Source organism: Callospermophilus lateralis, chromosome 4 (genome assembly GCF_048772815.1).
Source record: "Callospermophilus lateralis isolate mCalLat2 chromosome 4, mCalLat2.hap1, whole genome shotgun sequence".
NCBI classification, from domain to species: Eukaryota; Metazoa; Chordata; class Mammalia; order Rodentia; family Sciuridae; genus Callospermophilus; species Callospermophilus lateralis.
Window position 1 is genome coordinate 68,411,267 of NC_135308.1, and position 16,269 is coordinate 68,427,535.

Below are 16,269 nucleotides of genomic sequence, written 5' to 3' on the forward strand. Positions count from 1 at the left end.
AGAGCTATTTTGAGAAACATTTAGAAAATGGCTTTTATATAGCTATATAGACCTTATTCATACCCTCCAGAAATGGTCGCTTTTTTTAGCAGCAGATGGTTTTCCCCTTGGTTCTTTTCATCTCTTATTCAAAGTTAAGTAGGAAATAAGCCCACTCCCTAACTCCAGGCAAGAATTTGTCACCCACAGTCTACCCTGGAGTCAGGGTTGGGGGCAAGGGTAGCTGTGGCAGGAAAGGCTGTGGATTCTTTGTGAGGCCCTGCTCCAGAGAGCTCGAGAGGGTAGAGCCAGCGGGCACTGTGACCACTGAGAGGCTCCAAAGTTTGGGATTAGGGAAAGAGCAGAGCTCCTGGGCTGGGGCTGGAGGGGCAACTTAGAATATAGGTTCCTGGTTTGCTTCTCTCAGCAACTCAGGGCCCTTGAAGTCCATGAAGTACACATCAAGAACATTACTTTGACCTCTGGAGAATAGGGTCCAAAGCAAGACAAGACACCCTGGCCTTGCCCAAATGATTCATTTTGGCCCACAGGAAGCTGCAAGTCTGCCCTGCATGGTTGCCATGGCAACGGTAGTACAGAGGCTCCTAAGGACAAGGGGAGGAGATGGGAGATGGAGAAGGCATATTGTGGCTTTTCTGGAAAAGCCCTTGTGTTTCTTTCCCCCAGGAAACCAGGCTGGAGAAAAACAAAACACAATAAAAATTTATAGGCATTTGGGGTCTAGCAGAGAAAGCAGAGCATAGATTCCACAATGCTCTAAGAGTATCATTCCTGACCACGTGTGCCTCCTTCCTTTGGGGGAGGCAAGTTAGGACAAAGACATAGCTCTGCACGGGCCTGGCCAGGTGGTGCCACACAGCAGCCCATTTGCAGGATTGGGGGTAGCCCTGAAATCTTAGACTCTGTGGGACTAGTCCTTGAAAATAGTCCCTGCTATCCGCCACAGCAGGATTTCTTCTTGGCAGGGCGACCAACCTGAATGGTGTCCATCCTTACTGTGTCTTCATGTTCCTTGAGGAACCTGGGAGAAGGTAAGAAACAGTGTCAGTGGCAGAAAAGCTGCTACGTTTGGGGGCTGGCTGCATGGACTAGGCACCCTTATAGGATACAGATCTTTGGAGTAATTTAGAGAGCACCCCACTTCTCCAGAGAATCAGACAACGTGTTTAAGTCTCCTGTGGGTAGGACAGGAGTGTGACTCTAATTGTAAAGCCAAAGGGTTTAATCAATACATATTCTTCAAAACACCTTCTCTAAAAGTCCCTCTTGACTCTCACTTGATTTGATTCTGAGCCTTTTCTCTTGGAACCCCATCACCCAGAGTCATAATGCTTTTGGCCATATCCCTCACCGAAGTATGAGCTGCTTGAAGGCAGAGCTTTGGCCTTTACCTCTGTGTCTCCACAGCCTATCACCGTGATTGGCACACTGTTGGGGCTCAGAAAATAGATTTATTGGTTTTTAACTCTACAGAAGGGCTGCACCATGTGGCCACAGCTCCAGATGAAATGTAGGAGGTGAGGGATTAAAAATAATGGTAAGCGTCTTATCCCTGTTTTATGCTCTCAAAATACTTTCATCTTCTACGTCTCCTTTGATTCTCACAACAACCTGTGAGAGGGTGATTGCTGTTCCTACATTACCAACAAAGCTCAGAGAGCCTTACCCAGGGAGTCAGAGGCAGAGGAAATTCTAGAACTTTCCCCAGAGTACGTACCATATCCATAATACCTCCAATGCATGGAAGAGTTGCTCTGGGTTCTTAATTACTCAAATTCAAATATTTCAAATGCCCATGAGGGCTGAGTGTGACAAGAGCACTATTAAGTATTTATTGGGTGGATAGGTGGATGGATGGAATGGAATGAATGCCCAGATGGAGAGATGAATGAATGGATGCCTACATATTGACAATGGCTCCCAGTGTGGTTTTGTTTTCTAAATATTTGGCGTAGGCAGGATCTTAAGGAACAAATCTTTCTATGTGACTGGTCCTTTTAGCACCATGATTGTGGGTACCTCTGACTGAGACTTCATCACAGCCCTGCCTCTCTCTGGTTCCTCCCCCTCCACCCCAGGAACTCCTATTATAACCCAGGCTTGTTCCCAGCTGGCTACCAACTAATCTCTGCTTTGATATTAGCCAGTACTGAGGGACCACTAATATGACCTTTCCCAAAAGCATTTGCATTTAAAAAAGAATCTCTGCAAAAAAGCAGCCTTTAAGACTCAGAAGAAGACTGCAATGGGGGTGACAGGCAGGGATGCTGCCTTTCTCTTCATTACTGTGTTTCAGAAGGCTGCACCTGATGGCTGAAATCCCACACAAAGGCGGTGGTCCCCACAGCCTGAACTCAGAGCACTGGAGCCCAAACAGAGGGAGGGCCCAGGGGTATGGTTTGGGTGGAGGTGAACACAGGCTCCCATCAGGCCTGGCACAGGTTGGTCAGAAGATTCCTCCACCTGTTGACTGTCTTCCTACCTGGCTAAATGGAGCAGGGACTCCTTGGTATTGTGACCAGAATGGGCGCTGCATTCATAGAAGATCAGATTATTTTCCTAGAATCACAAAACAGAGAGAATTGGGGGAGTAAGAGTTAACTGTGAGAGGTGTCTGCTTCTGTCTACCACCCTCATCTCCTCCTGCAGACCCTTCAACTCTTCACACCCCTTTTCACCCCAATGTGGTTGGTTTCTGGCTCCCAGGCTCCCTGCCTGATGCAAGTTCTACGAGTTTCTCTAGGGTGAGCCATTACAATTGTAAAACAACAAAGCTGTGTGCTGCTTAGGACTTTAGACTTTCTTGAATCACTCTCAAGACTGGATGTGCTCATTTCATGTTCACACCAGCCCTGGGGCCCAGGCAGAGGCACAAAGGCCAGGGTAGGCACCATGCTTCTCACTTCCCAGGAAGGGAAACCGAGGCTGAGAGGCCATGGCAGGTGGCTTGCCCAGGTCACACATTGAGTAAATGGCAGAGCTCCCAGTAGCATGCTTTGCCCAGGATGCTGGTGTTCCGTGGACCTTAGGCAGACATCATGAGGCACTCCAAGTCTGAGTTCTCCTCTACACCAGGAAATTAATATTCTAGCTGCCCAGGCTGTCAGCACTGGGCACAGGACAATTGTCCATCGCCTCATCAGTCTGTGCTGCATGCATGGGGGGCCCTTGGCCAAGGCTCACCAGACTCCAGTTCTCATTTGCACTAAGAGTGCTTGCTTCATTATAATGCTGATGGCATTGGGCTCTTGCTTTTAGATGCTCTTTCTTTGGAAGCTCATACTTGTGGGGATCCAGACAGGTTGAGCGAGGAGGCTTCTTTGGTTGCAGTTGGCTTGCAGTCAGCTTTCCCATTCCCCTCCCCAGGCCCAGATCCATCCTCTGCCCGCTACACCCAGCTTCATCTCTCCCTGTCTCCCATCCAAGCACTAATTAGACTGCTTAGCTTCCAACACCAGGGAGATTGGTGTGTTTGGGATGGTGTGTCCACAGACTCATCTCTCCCTGTCCATACTTCTATCAGACCCTGACTCTGGGTCAGTCTATCAAAGAGTAGAGACTTTAAAAGTGGGAGTGGGGATGGGAGAAGAAGGGCATAGGACCTATTATTGGAAGGCATGATTTGCCTTCCAGCTCCAAGTGCCAATCCCACCACTGATGAGTTGTGTGATAATTTGAATGAATCACTCAACTCCTGTCTCACTGCTTTTTTTATAAAAACAGATCAAAAAGAGAAAAGAAGAAAAGAAAATGGAATTATAATAATATAGGTCTGCAGTTTCTTAACCAAAATCTTTAGATCTAGCTATATTTTGGGAATCAGAATTTTTTGAATTTTGAAAGGTAATGCATATATATACTATATATTATAAAATGCCCCCAGAGGATCTGGGACTGCACTCTATAATCAAATAAATTAGCATTTCTTCAGTGAGACATTTGAATATTCATTCATTCAAAGTGAGGTAAAGCCCCATGTCAGTTCTAGTCAGATTTTCCTGCCAGATGAAAACTTAAGGAAACTTTGTATCTTTAGAGTGCTTTGGATTTCAGAATTGTAGACATGTAACCACATGGTGACCCTTCACCTAGACATTGCCAGCCTGGTCTCCATCCTTTCTTCTTGGGTCTTACTCCCTGCGCTCCTTTCCCAGGCTCTGAGCTCATGATTTCCTGTTCAGGCCAAGTGCGCAAAGAACTATGAAATCTCAGGGTTGGCCATTATGCATGTGTATCCTCCCAGATACACAGCTCCATGAAAACCAAAGGGAGGCTACAAAAGACACCCAGGAACAAGCAAGCACTGCCTCATGGCCTGGTTTCCATTAGGCCCTGCTGGTCCCATTCTTGGGCCAGGGGGCGGATGCTGATTGTAATGGTGGACTTTCCAATACCTGCCCTGAATTAATCTTGAGGCTCCATCTTGACAGAAAGGAGGACTCATGAGCAGAGCAGTCCAAAGAAAAGCAAACTGCCCTGCAGATAGAATTTTTCATCTTTGAGTGTAATCAAGGAGTGACACAGATGATGGGGTTCAAGCCTCAGTGGGGGACTGAAATAAGTGACCTCACTATCGATTATATAATTCATGATTCTACAGTCCAAGGGTTGGGATTTAGGATATTTGCCCATGCCCAGTGGTCCTCAGCCAACTCCTTCTGATGATATGTGTCTTTCTATGGAAAATGCTCATTGCATAGAAGTCAGGGTATTCCCATGATGCTGAGACATTCATCTTGCTTCCTTCTCAAGGGACTTCCAGAAGGTCCCACCAAGGCTCTTGGGTTCTTGGAGTCTGAGAGATGGTAATGCTGGTTCTTACCTTGGCAAGCTGCTCTCCGAGGCCTCGGGGGACTTCTCGCTCCTTCTCGTTGTCAAGTTTATTGCCCAGCAGAAGAATGGGAACATGGTCTCCCACAGCTTCCTACAGAACAGAGAATCCCTCAGCTGAGAGAAGCATCCATAGGAGAGCCCAGGGGGCAGGCTTACAGTGCTGACTGGAAAGATACAATGTGGTTTGAGAGTGCCCTGGTTTGAGAGCTGCCACAACTGTGACCAAGACCTGAGGAAGGGCCATCTTGTCAGATAGCCTCAGTTCACCATGCTTCTGCAAGAAGACTGGACCTGCCTATGGGTCTCTTTGTGACGCCTGCTCTCCTTTCAACACTCTCCCAGGATCTGAACAGAGCCTGCGGGCTCCCAGGTGTGCTGAGGGGAGGCAGCAGGACAAGGGGAGTGTTGACAAGAATGGATGGCAGGTTCTTTCCAGGGCTCATCTCGAGGGCATTCCTAAGTGACCAAACTTGGTCTAAGGAGCCAAAATGAATCAAGGCAATTAATCAACATGGTTTGGGTCTGTTTTTCAGGCTGCTTTGATTTGAAGTGGTATGTCCAGCCGGATGTGTTGATGCACGCCTGTAGTCCCAGTGCCTCAGGAGGCTGAAGCAGGAAGATTGCAAGTTCAAATCCAGCCTCAACAACTTAGTGAGGCACTAAGCAACTCGGTGAGACCCTGTCTCTAAATATAAAAATATAAAAAAGGGCTGAGAATGTGGCTCAGTGATTAAGTGCCCCTGGGTTCCATCCCTGGTACCGAAAAATAAAAGTGGTTATGTCCAGAGACCTTGTTGATACCTAAACTCCCTGAGGGTTGGATCCAAATCTGACTCACAGTATGGGGCCCACAGAACTCCGAAAATGACTGCCATGTGCCTAACTGGAGGTGGGCACTACAGATCTATGTCACTGGGTGCTGTGGTTCTAAAGAAAGTTCTGCACCAGAAAGAACCATGTGGCTACAGCAGCTAATGCTGGCAATGGAACTCAGGGCTGGCACTGCACCACCAAGCCGCCCCTCAGTGGCACTTCTTGGGTTCATTCAAGGTGTTGATTCTATTTACTTCTGCACTGACCATGGCACATCAGCCAGGGGCCTGCTTCCTGGGGTCTCTGCCCTTCCTTGAGAGGGGATACTGCATGAGAACAAAGGCCCCAGGACTTACAGCTATTCAGCAAGGAAATATGGTAATGTTCACATTTAAGAAGGTTGTTATTTTTACTTTGTGAAATATTTAATTAGAGGCTTTTAATCATAATTTAGTAACAAATAGTTATTCATCATAGCTAAATGTTTTACTAAACACAGGGGGCCACAGGATAACAGAAGCTTAAGCAGTTACAGTTTTGCTAATACTTTAGCTACTTTACTGCTGCATTTCAAATAGATGTCTAAAGTCCATCTGAAAGGCATACTTATTTTAAGTTTAAATGCAATTACCTTTCAAATTAAAGTCTCAATGTTTCCTTAATCTGTACATTTGTTTTTATTGCAGTTCAGTAGTAGAAGAAAAAAAAAATTCTCATTTACTAAATGAGAACATTAGGCTCACAGAAACCAGAAGAACATTCGACAATGAAGTCACTGAGTTGTGGGGACTGTTCAGTACATAGCTCCACAATTCTCTCACCTTTCTGTCTAGATTCTTACTTCCAATGAACCCTCTGCCTCTTAGTGTCTTACTAAATAGAACTCTCTAAAAATGGCATCAATTGGTAGGATGGTAATTAATGTGCACAATGATGACTCAAAGGCACTTCAAGATCTTACAGTGTCTTCTGATTCATCAAAAATAAATTAAGCTGGGCATGGTGGCACATGTCTGTAATCCCAGGGATCTGGGAGTCTGAGGCGGGAAGATCGCAAGAGGGAGGCCAGCCTCGGCAACTTAGCAAGGCCTAAGCAACTTAGTGTGACTTTGTTTCAGAACGGAAAATTTTAAAAAAGCATTGAGGATGCAGCTTAGTGATCAAGCATCCCTGGGTTCAATCCCCAGTATCTAAATAAATTAATTAATTTGATTGTGTGCACTGTTGTTGATGTGTTAAGTAGATTATATCATCTTCCAGTTATCTGAAAGTGAGTAACACACTCATGGCATATAGACTTGATGGCTCCCTATTAGCCAGAGTTTTAGTTAATGGAAATACTCCCCATTCTCCAACTGTACGTGAGACTGCATACTTATGTGAAGAGTTTTTCTCTGAAAAGGAAGAAAAGAGGAGGAAACAGGGAACTGGGCCAAAAGGCTTGCTGTTTAGAGCACATGAGAAAGATATATTTGTAGATTTATGTGTGAGGAATGACTAAGGCTTGTGGGGTTTCTTGACATGGAAACTCTCTAAAAAGATGAGCATCAGACTGAAAATCACAGGGTAGAATTCTAACCTGCATTTTTGTTATTACTTGGTATGCGCGATGGCTACAGTTTCCTCACTTGCAAAGGGGAGATTGAATGACCAAAAGGGACAATGTAGGGCACAAGTCATAAGCCCAAATTCTGGGCCCTATGCATTATGAACAGCAGTGCTGTCTCTTGTGGAAAAAAAGAGGGCAGCCTCCTTCTTCTTTTTTAAAAAAGCAATTCCTAGATATAAAAATAAGAGTTTAGAAGGAACAGAAAAAGAAGCACAGCACCCAGCTGAAGCTGTGGTTTCTGTTCTCTGCATTGTTCCTCTTATGCAAGTGCTCTGGACAAGTCACTTCCTTCCCTCTGGTGGCTATGGCCTGCCACTGATAGAGGAGAAGTCGGTCCATCTCTAAAGAAATGGCGAAAATAAATGAGAACACACATAAGGCCAGAGAGTGTGTTATCACAGGCAATCTGTCCTCATTACATTGGCCCGAGGTTAGTCTCTGACCCAGAGGCATAGGGAAGGACTGGGTGTCTCATGACCCTCTTCAACTTTAAGTCCAAAGGTCTTGAACTATGTCTATACTTTAATACCTTTCTTTTTCCTAACTAGGTTTTCAACCTGTCCACCACTTGGTATAACGAGGTTCATAATTATCCATTAGATGACCCAACACCCCTTTTCCCCCCACTGTCATTGAGGGTAGAACCCAGAGCTTTATGCATACTATGCAAGCACTCCACCATTGAACTATGCCTCCAGCCCCACACTTCCCTTTCAAGGTCCAAAGTGTACCTCCTTCAAGCCTCCGGGGCTTTGGTGAACAAGTTTCAGGTCCACGTGAGCTCTGTTGTTGATACCATTATGGATGCTAGTAAAGATCTCAGGGGCATGACAGGCCAGAATGAGAAAGCTTAGCTCCTCAGCCAGAGACACACAATCTCCGCTCAGGAGACTGGGGCTCTGTCATTTGTGACTTGTCTGATGCTTCCTCTCCTCTGAGTCTAATCTCTATCTATAAAATAGAGTTCTAGAGGTGACTTCTGTTTTAGGACTTTCTGACAGAGAAGCCTCTCTACACCTTCGATCATTTTAGCTGCCTTTCTCTGAATTTGAGTTTTTGGGAAGACAGATATGTTGAAATTCAAAAGATTACCCATCTCTGACTTTAAATAATAAGAGCTGTCAACATGGAGCAGAGGATTGGCATTCAGCTCAGGATGTGCAGCTGCTGGATTTGGTGGTTGTAGGGTGTGTGTGTGTGTGTGTGTGTGTGTGTGTGTGTGTGTTAATATCTGTTTGCTGGGAGGCATGAAAAAGCACTTAGCTAGGATGGTGCTGTTATTTCTCTGGAGCCAGAACAAAAAAATTTCTCAGCACATTAAAGTATTCTGTTATGCTAAGAAAAAAATGACTGCAAAATTATATCTTGGGGGTTTCCATATTTATCCACCCCCCTGGACTATGAGTCAAAACAAGATTTATTTGTGTAGTTCGTTTTAAACTGCCAGCACTTCAAGCTCAACTTGGAACGTGGGAAAAAAAAATCAAACTGCTATTTTTGCTCCATGCTATACATTGTCACCAAGGACAAAGATCAAGAGAATGAGATTTAGCTCGCAGCCCAGGAAAGGAGAAGGAAGTGGGCCAGAGCCCCTGGAGCCGAAGAACTCAAGAAGGACTGAAAAAGAAATGAACACTTATTTCTCAGCAGCAGATTTCATCCATGGACCATGTGACCAGAGAGAAGCACAGTGCAGTGGTAGGGTCTAGATTCTAGTTCTGGCTGTGCTACTGACCAGCTGTGGGTGCCTTTGGACAAGTCGTTTCCTTTCTTTAGATTTTGATTTTTTTTCTCACCTATATTTAAACAAATGTATTGATCTCCAAGTTTTTTGTTTGTGTTAATCCCCAAGTTTTCTTCCAACTCAGAGATAAAGGTCTATCTGGTTTACCAATTCTGGTCATATTCTACTTCCTTGACTTACAGTCCTAACACTATAGTATTACCAAAAGGTTGGTCCTTGTCTGGATGCCAATCCAATAATGAGAATACAGTTTTGAGAAAAAGGGAAAGAAGGTTTATTGCTTTGAAAGCAAAGGAGAAAGACAGGGACTCCTGTCCCAGAAGCTGTGATTCTGCCCATCAGCAGGAATAGGAGGCTTTTAAAGAAGTGGTTCAAAGGCTACATTCCATGTGTTCTTTGTTGGAGTTGTAATTCACTCATTAATTTGGGAGACAGTCATTTCTAAGACCTTCTGGTGCCACCCACGAAGTCTGAATTACTTGTTCCTGTGGTGGGTGTGTGCTCAAGGACAGATAATTCTGTCTAGGATGGGGAAGAAAGGTAATCCTGTCTCTATTACCCCCCACACATATATGATTACATGACCTGTGTAACTCTACATCATGTACAACCAGAAGAATGAGAAGTTATACTCCATTTATATATGATGTGTCAAAATGCATTCTACTGTCATATATAAATAATTAGAACAAATAAAAAATATATCAAAAAAAGAAAGATAATACTGTTTCCCCTGAGATTAGGGAGGGGGAGACATTAGGGAGCAGCAGAGAGAGAAGAAGAGAAAGAAATATGTGCATTTTAAAAACAAGTCACAGTATCAGAGCGGTAAGGGCTAATTCAAAGCATAAAGTAGACCACTGTTAAAATAGTGCTATCAGAATGACCAAAAAAAAAAAAAAAAAAAAAAAGTGGGGGGGATCTAAACAAGAAGTTTAACATCCTAGGACTATAGACATTGGAGATCAAAAACATGGATTTGAAAGGAAATATCAGCTCATACAGACCTATGCCCAAGTTGACTTTCTGTACCTGAAATAGGTCTCAAGGTCTTCAGAGGTCTAGTTTGTCCCAGGGTCTTAATATGGAGCACCTAAGGCCTAAGAAGTGTCTTCTCCAAATTGGAATGGTTAGACTAGCTTTACCAATGGAGATGAGAAGGGCTGGGGGTGGATTGGGAATACAGAGCTGGCATGAGTGACTGTCTGCTTTGACTTCCTACAAGGTGCACTGGAGAACTGGCAGAGTGTTGCTGGGTCCAGCTTAGCCTCTTCTCAGAGGGTCTGAATGCAAGGGGAAGCTGCCCAGGTGGAGTGGATACTGGGAGGGGTGTGGTAGAACAGTCCTGAGAGCAGAAGCCTCCCACCTCATCCAGAAAGGAAGGTGTCGTGGTTCTCAGTATGATGTTGGGAGGTGGGACCTTTGAGAGGTGGGGACCAGTGGGAGGGCATAAGGTCATTGAGGCTGTGTCCTTGGAAAAGATGAAGGTAGTTATTGTGGGACCTTGCTTAGTTCTCCTGAGAAGGTTGTCATAAAGACAGTATGCCTGACCCCTCCTCTTCTTTTTGGCTTCCTGTTTGGTGATATAATTTATTCCTCCCACACTTGCTCCTGCCATGATGTGATCTGCCATGATGTGATGTGGCCAAGAGGGTCCTCACCAGAGCTAAGTCAGTGCAGGTGACATTCCCTTGATCCTTCTGAACTGTGAGCTAAGTAAACTTCTTTATGAGTAGCTTTCCTCAGATATCTGTCATAGTAATGAAAAATAGACTAACACTGTAGGTATTTTCTTGCATGAGGATTTTGGTTCCCTTTAGCAGAAAGGATTAAGGGTCCTCTCATTCATACATACTCCCACTCTATCCTGGCCTCCTTAAAAGAGTCCAGTGCCATCTACTGTAGAATTTGGGGTCACTAGGAACATTTCAGATCATTGATCTACTCTCCACTGAATGACTGACCAGAGTTTCATGGCCAGGAAGTGGCTGAGCTGGGATGGTAAGAACTTCCTTTCCCATTGCCTCCCCCGAAGCATCTGTTCCTACCCCACACAAACTCTTGCTGCCCATCTATGGCATGTATGGAAATTTAAGGCCTCTTTTCTTGTACTGCTTTTCAGGTTGAGGGAGGAAGGGGCACTGCGAACAGCTGGCCACCATTCAGTTAATAATAAGGCTTGAGAACCATGAAGACTGTTATTAACGCTCCCCCTCCATCCTCCTTCCCCAGGCGAGGGAGTTAGTAAAGTGCTTGGAGCTTTTTGGAAAAATAAGGTGCTCCACAAATATAAAGTACTTATTATTTTCAGTTCTCCTTAGATCAAATTAGGTGTCAAGTTTTAATCTATCACCTGACATCTCTGATTGCTGGTTGCCAAGGCAGAATGACTTAGCTTTTCAAGAATCAGGAGAATAATTGCATTATGATGCCTCTGTTCCACACCTTCAACACACACTCTGCCATTTGACACAGCCTTCTGTGCTTGCTGCTGAAACCCTGAGCCACTGAACTGAATGCATTTCCTGGTCTATCATATGGAAATCTCTGGAATGCCAAGTGAATGCTGGGCACACAGTTTATGTTCAGCAAATTCTTGGTGAGGGGTCACAAATGTCTTTGAAAAGGATTCAGAGCATTGTTACTCAAAGAGTCGTCCATGGACTTGCAGCATTGTCCTTCCGTGGAATTTTTTTTAGAAATATAAGATCTCAGCCCCCAGTCTAGTTTTACTGACATAGCCTGCAATTTAGCAAGAGCCCCAGGTATAGGGGAGTTTGAGAAGCACTTGTTTGGGCTGGGATGACTGAGAATCAAAACCACCAGGGGAACTGTATGTATGTATATACACATCCATATATAAATTTTCAGGCCCTGGATCATCTGTTTGGAAAAGAAGTTCTTAGGATCAGCATTGTTTAAAAGTCTAAAGGTGATCCTGATATTTATCTGGAGTTCGAATCATGGTTTAGAGTGTAATTATATTTCCTGCTAAAAATTTTTTAAATGAAAAACTCTGACTACAAATTAAGCACAGTTAGATAATCCTGAATTATCCAAGTATGGATTTATCACCTCATCCTGGCATTGAAGCCCAGGATTGCTCCAAGGCTTCTGTGGGACATCTTACCAGGCATGTGCTGATGCCCCTTCCCACCAAGGAATCACTAAACACCCTGTGCTCAGTACACAGTTGTCTGGACAATGATTGAGCCCCAAGCTGCAAAGATAGCCTTCTGAGATTTCTTCACCTCTACCTCCACCACTGAATTCAACCTGCTGTTCCTTCTCTCGCTAGATCCCAGTTCTCAAGATCCCTGGAAATTATATCCTTAATGATGGCAGAGATCACAGTTCCATAAATGTGTGTCCATCCACTCTTATTAATCCTGGACTGTCTCTGTCCGTTCTAGTATAGATCATAGATATTAGGACAGAATTAAATGCCTCTGGAAAAAGAACAGGTGGCTTTGAAGAAGTTATAGCCTCCATTTCTTCATTCTAGAATGAGACAGGTATACCAGATTGAACTAAATTGGTGATTTTCAAAGGGAAACACTTTTGTCTAATAAAACTATAACTAGACTTCCAGTAAGTATACAAAGCTGAAAGAAACTGAGCAGAGCTGACTGAGAAAGGGAGATGAGTGGGGCTGGGGATGTGGCTCAAGTGGTAGCGCACTTGCCTGGCATGCGTGCGGCCTGGGTTCGATCCTCAGCACCACATACAAACAAAGATGTTGTGTCTGCCGAAAACTAAAAAGTAACTATTAAAATTCTCTCTCTCTCTCTCTCTCTCTCTCTCTTTAAAAAAAAAAAAAAAAAAAAAAAAAAGAAAGTAAAGAAAAGAAAGGGAGATGAGGGGACCAGAACTGTGACCATTGACATTCCAGGGAATATCAGTCTCAGACTCCAGGGCTCTGAGAACACAAGTCTGAAGACTGCTGGGTTAGGTAGCCCCTGATGGTTCTCCTGGTGCCGCCCACAACAATGAAGAGAAACAGGAGACGGAAAAGGAATCCATTGTCTATAGGCCATTATGAGCTTGGAGTATAGATGATCCACTATATTTCAGAACTTACATTTTCTCATTTGTGTTTATATTTTTTTGTGGGGTGTTGGGGAGTACCAGGGATTGAACCCAGGGGCGCTTTACAACCCAGCCACATCCCCAGCCCTTTTTAAAATATTTTATTTAGAGATAGGTCTTGCTGAGTTGCTGAGGCTGGCTTTGAACTCTCAATCTTCCTGCTTCAGCCTCCTGCGCTGCTAGGATTATAGGTGTGTGCCACCATTCCCGGCTCCTCATTTATGTTTTATGCACAGTCATTGTTTGAGAACTGGTTTGTATTAAGAAAACTTCTGAGAAATCCTTGAATCTGGCTTCCATTCTGTTCCTTTTTTTTTTCTTGGTAATGGGAAGGGTGCAGATTAATAGCAGAAGAGAGTGGCTCAGCCCTTCAAAATCACACAAAAAAACCAGATATAAATGGGAGAAATAATAGATCTCAGTGCAAAAAGGGATGAAGAAATCAGTAAGTCCAGTGTCGCATCTTTAAGACCAAAGAGCATCTATCCATTCATTCTTCCCCCAATTACTTGGGGCCCCACACCAAGCACCCGGTTACAATCATGCAGCTCCAGTTTTCAGGAGGCACAGGGTCTGGCAGGGGATTCAGATGGGGAGCATGGGATTTACCACAGTGACAAGTATGTGACAGGGCTACTCAGGCCTCATGAGCTTGGAGCAGGAGGCTGAATACACCCTCATGAGGGCAGGAGCTCTGCCTCTTTTATTTACTGCTTTAATTCTTGGTCCGTAGAGAAGAACCTGGTGGTGTTTTGACAAATGCACGAACAAATGATGGATCCTGTTACTGGAGCGATTAGTACATGCTACCTGAGTAATTTGTGAAAATGATAAGTGGTGTATCCACACCACCCTTGGCCTTGAGAACATGCCTGGAAGAATTATAGGAAGAACCTGCCATTGAACAGGAAGTGTTTTGCACTTACAAGGCAATATATAGCCACTATGAATCAAGAAGTTAGATCTTGCAGGTAATGCAGAATGCAAGGAACACAGTGGCTTCAGAGCCCTAGCAGGTCTCTGGCTGTGGGGGAAGCTTGGAACCCTGTGCCATTGATCATGCTCCTCTGTGGGAAGGGTGGTGACAGAGGCCCCTGAACACTGAATGGAGTGGCTCTTGGACGGGGTGTAGCTGAACCCCGTAGAGCCATAAAGACTCAGGGGGTGGGAGAGAGATGGTGAAAGAGGGAAGAAAGACTCTAGAATGAATCAGACATAACTTTCCTACATTCATATATGAACACACCACCAGTGAATCCACATCATATACAAGCACAAGAATGGAAGTTATACTCCATGTATGGATGATATGTCAAAACACATTATACTGTCATGTGTAACTAAAAAGAACAAATAAAAAAATAAATTTCATTAAAAAAAGAATAAGGGAAGAATTCATCTGTGACTCAACTTAAACACTGATTCCTCAGGGGAACCTTCTTCTGTGCCCCTCCACCAGAAAAATCCCCCTTACTCTAGCGCCCAGCAATTGTAAGGATGCGATTACTGGCTGTCTCACTCTGTGTCTGTGTTGCTGTAACTGAACACCACAGACTGAGGCATTTGTAAAGAATAAAGCTTATCTAGCTTATGGCTCTGAAGGCTGGGAAACTCAACATCAGGTAATCCATAATGCAAGGAACACAGTTCCTATGTCTGGGAGGTCCTTGTCACTGATAGGTCCCAAGGCCCCACAAGGGACACATGGTGAGACAGGTACCTTTGCTCAGGTTTTTTCTCTACTTCTTATAAAGCCACAGTCCCAATGGATTAGGGCAGCAACCTTAGGGCCTCTTGTAACCCAACAGTCCCACTTCTAAAACCACAGGTGGGTTAAGTAAGTCCCTGTACTCGGTGCACAGTTGTCTGGACTCACAATAGGGGTAAATTTCACCATGAGTTTTGGTGGGAACATTCAAACTGGAGCACTGGTATAATCAGTATTTCTCGTGTCCCCTCTCTCCCTGAGAGTGGGAACTGTGTCTGCCTTGTTGGCTTCTGACTCACTAGTTGGCCCTGGGAACCTGGATGACCAGGTGAGTAATTGCCTGACACGGTTTGTTCCTGGGCAGGTGAATTCCGAATCGGGATGTGAAAGCACAGAGGGCCAGGAGGGAGTGGGCAGGGAAGAAAGAAGAAGTAATAGCAAGTAGGAGGGTCCCTAGGAGGTGGCCATCATTACCTCCACGCTGCTCAGCCACTGTCGGACCGACAGGAACGACTGCTTGACCGTGAGATCGTACATGATGATGACGCCGTCCACCTTCCGGAAGAACTGCTGGGTGATGCAGCGATACCTGCCACAGGAGGCCAGGGGTCAGGGTGCACAGCCTTCCCTGGCAGCCCAGGCCTCCAGAGGCAGCTCCTCACCTCTCTTGCCCTGCTGTGTCCCACAGCTGCAGGGCCACCTGGGAGTCGTCCACATTCACTGTCTTCACTCGATAATCAATGCCTGTGGGTGGAACAGGCCAGTCAGGGCTGCCCTGGGTCAGAGGCATCCTCACTTCCACCTCAGGAAATGATGCCAGGGTGCTATCATGTCAGGTCCAGGCTGATGACCTGCCCCTGCAGTTTCTGGGAAGCAGTGTGGGAAAATGCCTAGAGCACAGGACTGACTGGGTGGTGAGGGGACTGAGTTCTGGTCCTGTCTCTGCTCTTTCTGCTGTGGAACCTTGGTCCAGTCACTTAACCTCTTCCAACTACAAGCTCCTCATTGTAATGTAATCTTCAAGGTCTTTAGGAGATCAAGACCATAATTATAAAATCAACATGTCATTGCACAGGCAATTGTTAGTATTCATGAATTTACTTCTTCATTGGGAAAATGAAAGAGGAGGAAAGAAGGTCCCCAAACTTATTCCCTCTCTCCCTCCCTCCTCTCCTCCCCTTCTTTCCTCCATCCTCCCTTCTCCTCTTTCTTCTTTCAGTTAAAATCCTTTCAAAATTTCCCTAATAAAATTCAAACACCCTGAGAGTTTGGATCATACTTTAAGATTTCCATCAGTGGCTTCAAAGATGTGTGGAGAAGAGGAGGAAGAAGGAAGGGAGGAAGCACGGCAGGAGGAGTGAAGGGTTACATTTGCCCTTGAGATAGTTTAGAATGCTAATCCATCATTGGCCATTGATAATCTTCTCTCCAGGGGTGTGATGCCCCCTGGGGTCCTCTACCTCAGAGAGTGAT

At 45.0% G+C, this 16,269-nt stretch overlaps 1 protein-coding gene across 1 annotated transcript in view; it reads right to left on the reverse strand.

Moving 5' to 3' along the window:
- Window positions 1–933: 933 nt before the first annotated feature.
- Window positions 934–16,269, reverse strand: part of Cracr2a (calcium release activated channel regulator 2A) — an 88,352-nt gene continuing 73,016 nt past the window's right edge. Inside the window, exons 14-18 of the mRNA XM_076855286.1 lie at window positions 15,459–15,540; window positions 15,271–15,385; window positions 4,823–4,924; window positions 2,483–2,559; window positions 934–1,021 (exon numbers count right to left, since the gene is read on the reverse strand). Coding sequence (XP_076711401.1) covers window positions 934–1,021; window positions 2,483–2,559; window positions 4,823–4,924; window positions 15,271–15,385; window positions 15,459–15,540 — 464 coding nt within the window. The remainder of the gene's footprint in view (window positions 1,022–2,482; window positions 2,560–4,822; window positions 4,925–15,270; window positions 15,386–15,458; window positions 15,541–16,269) is intronic.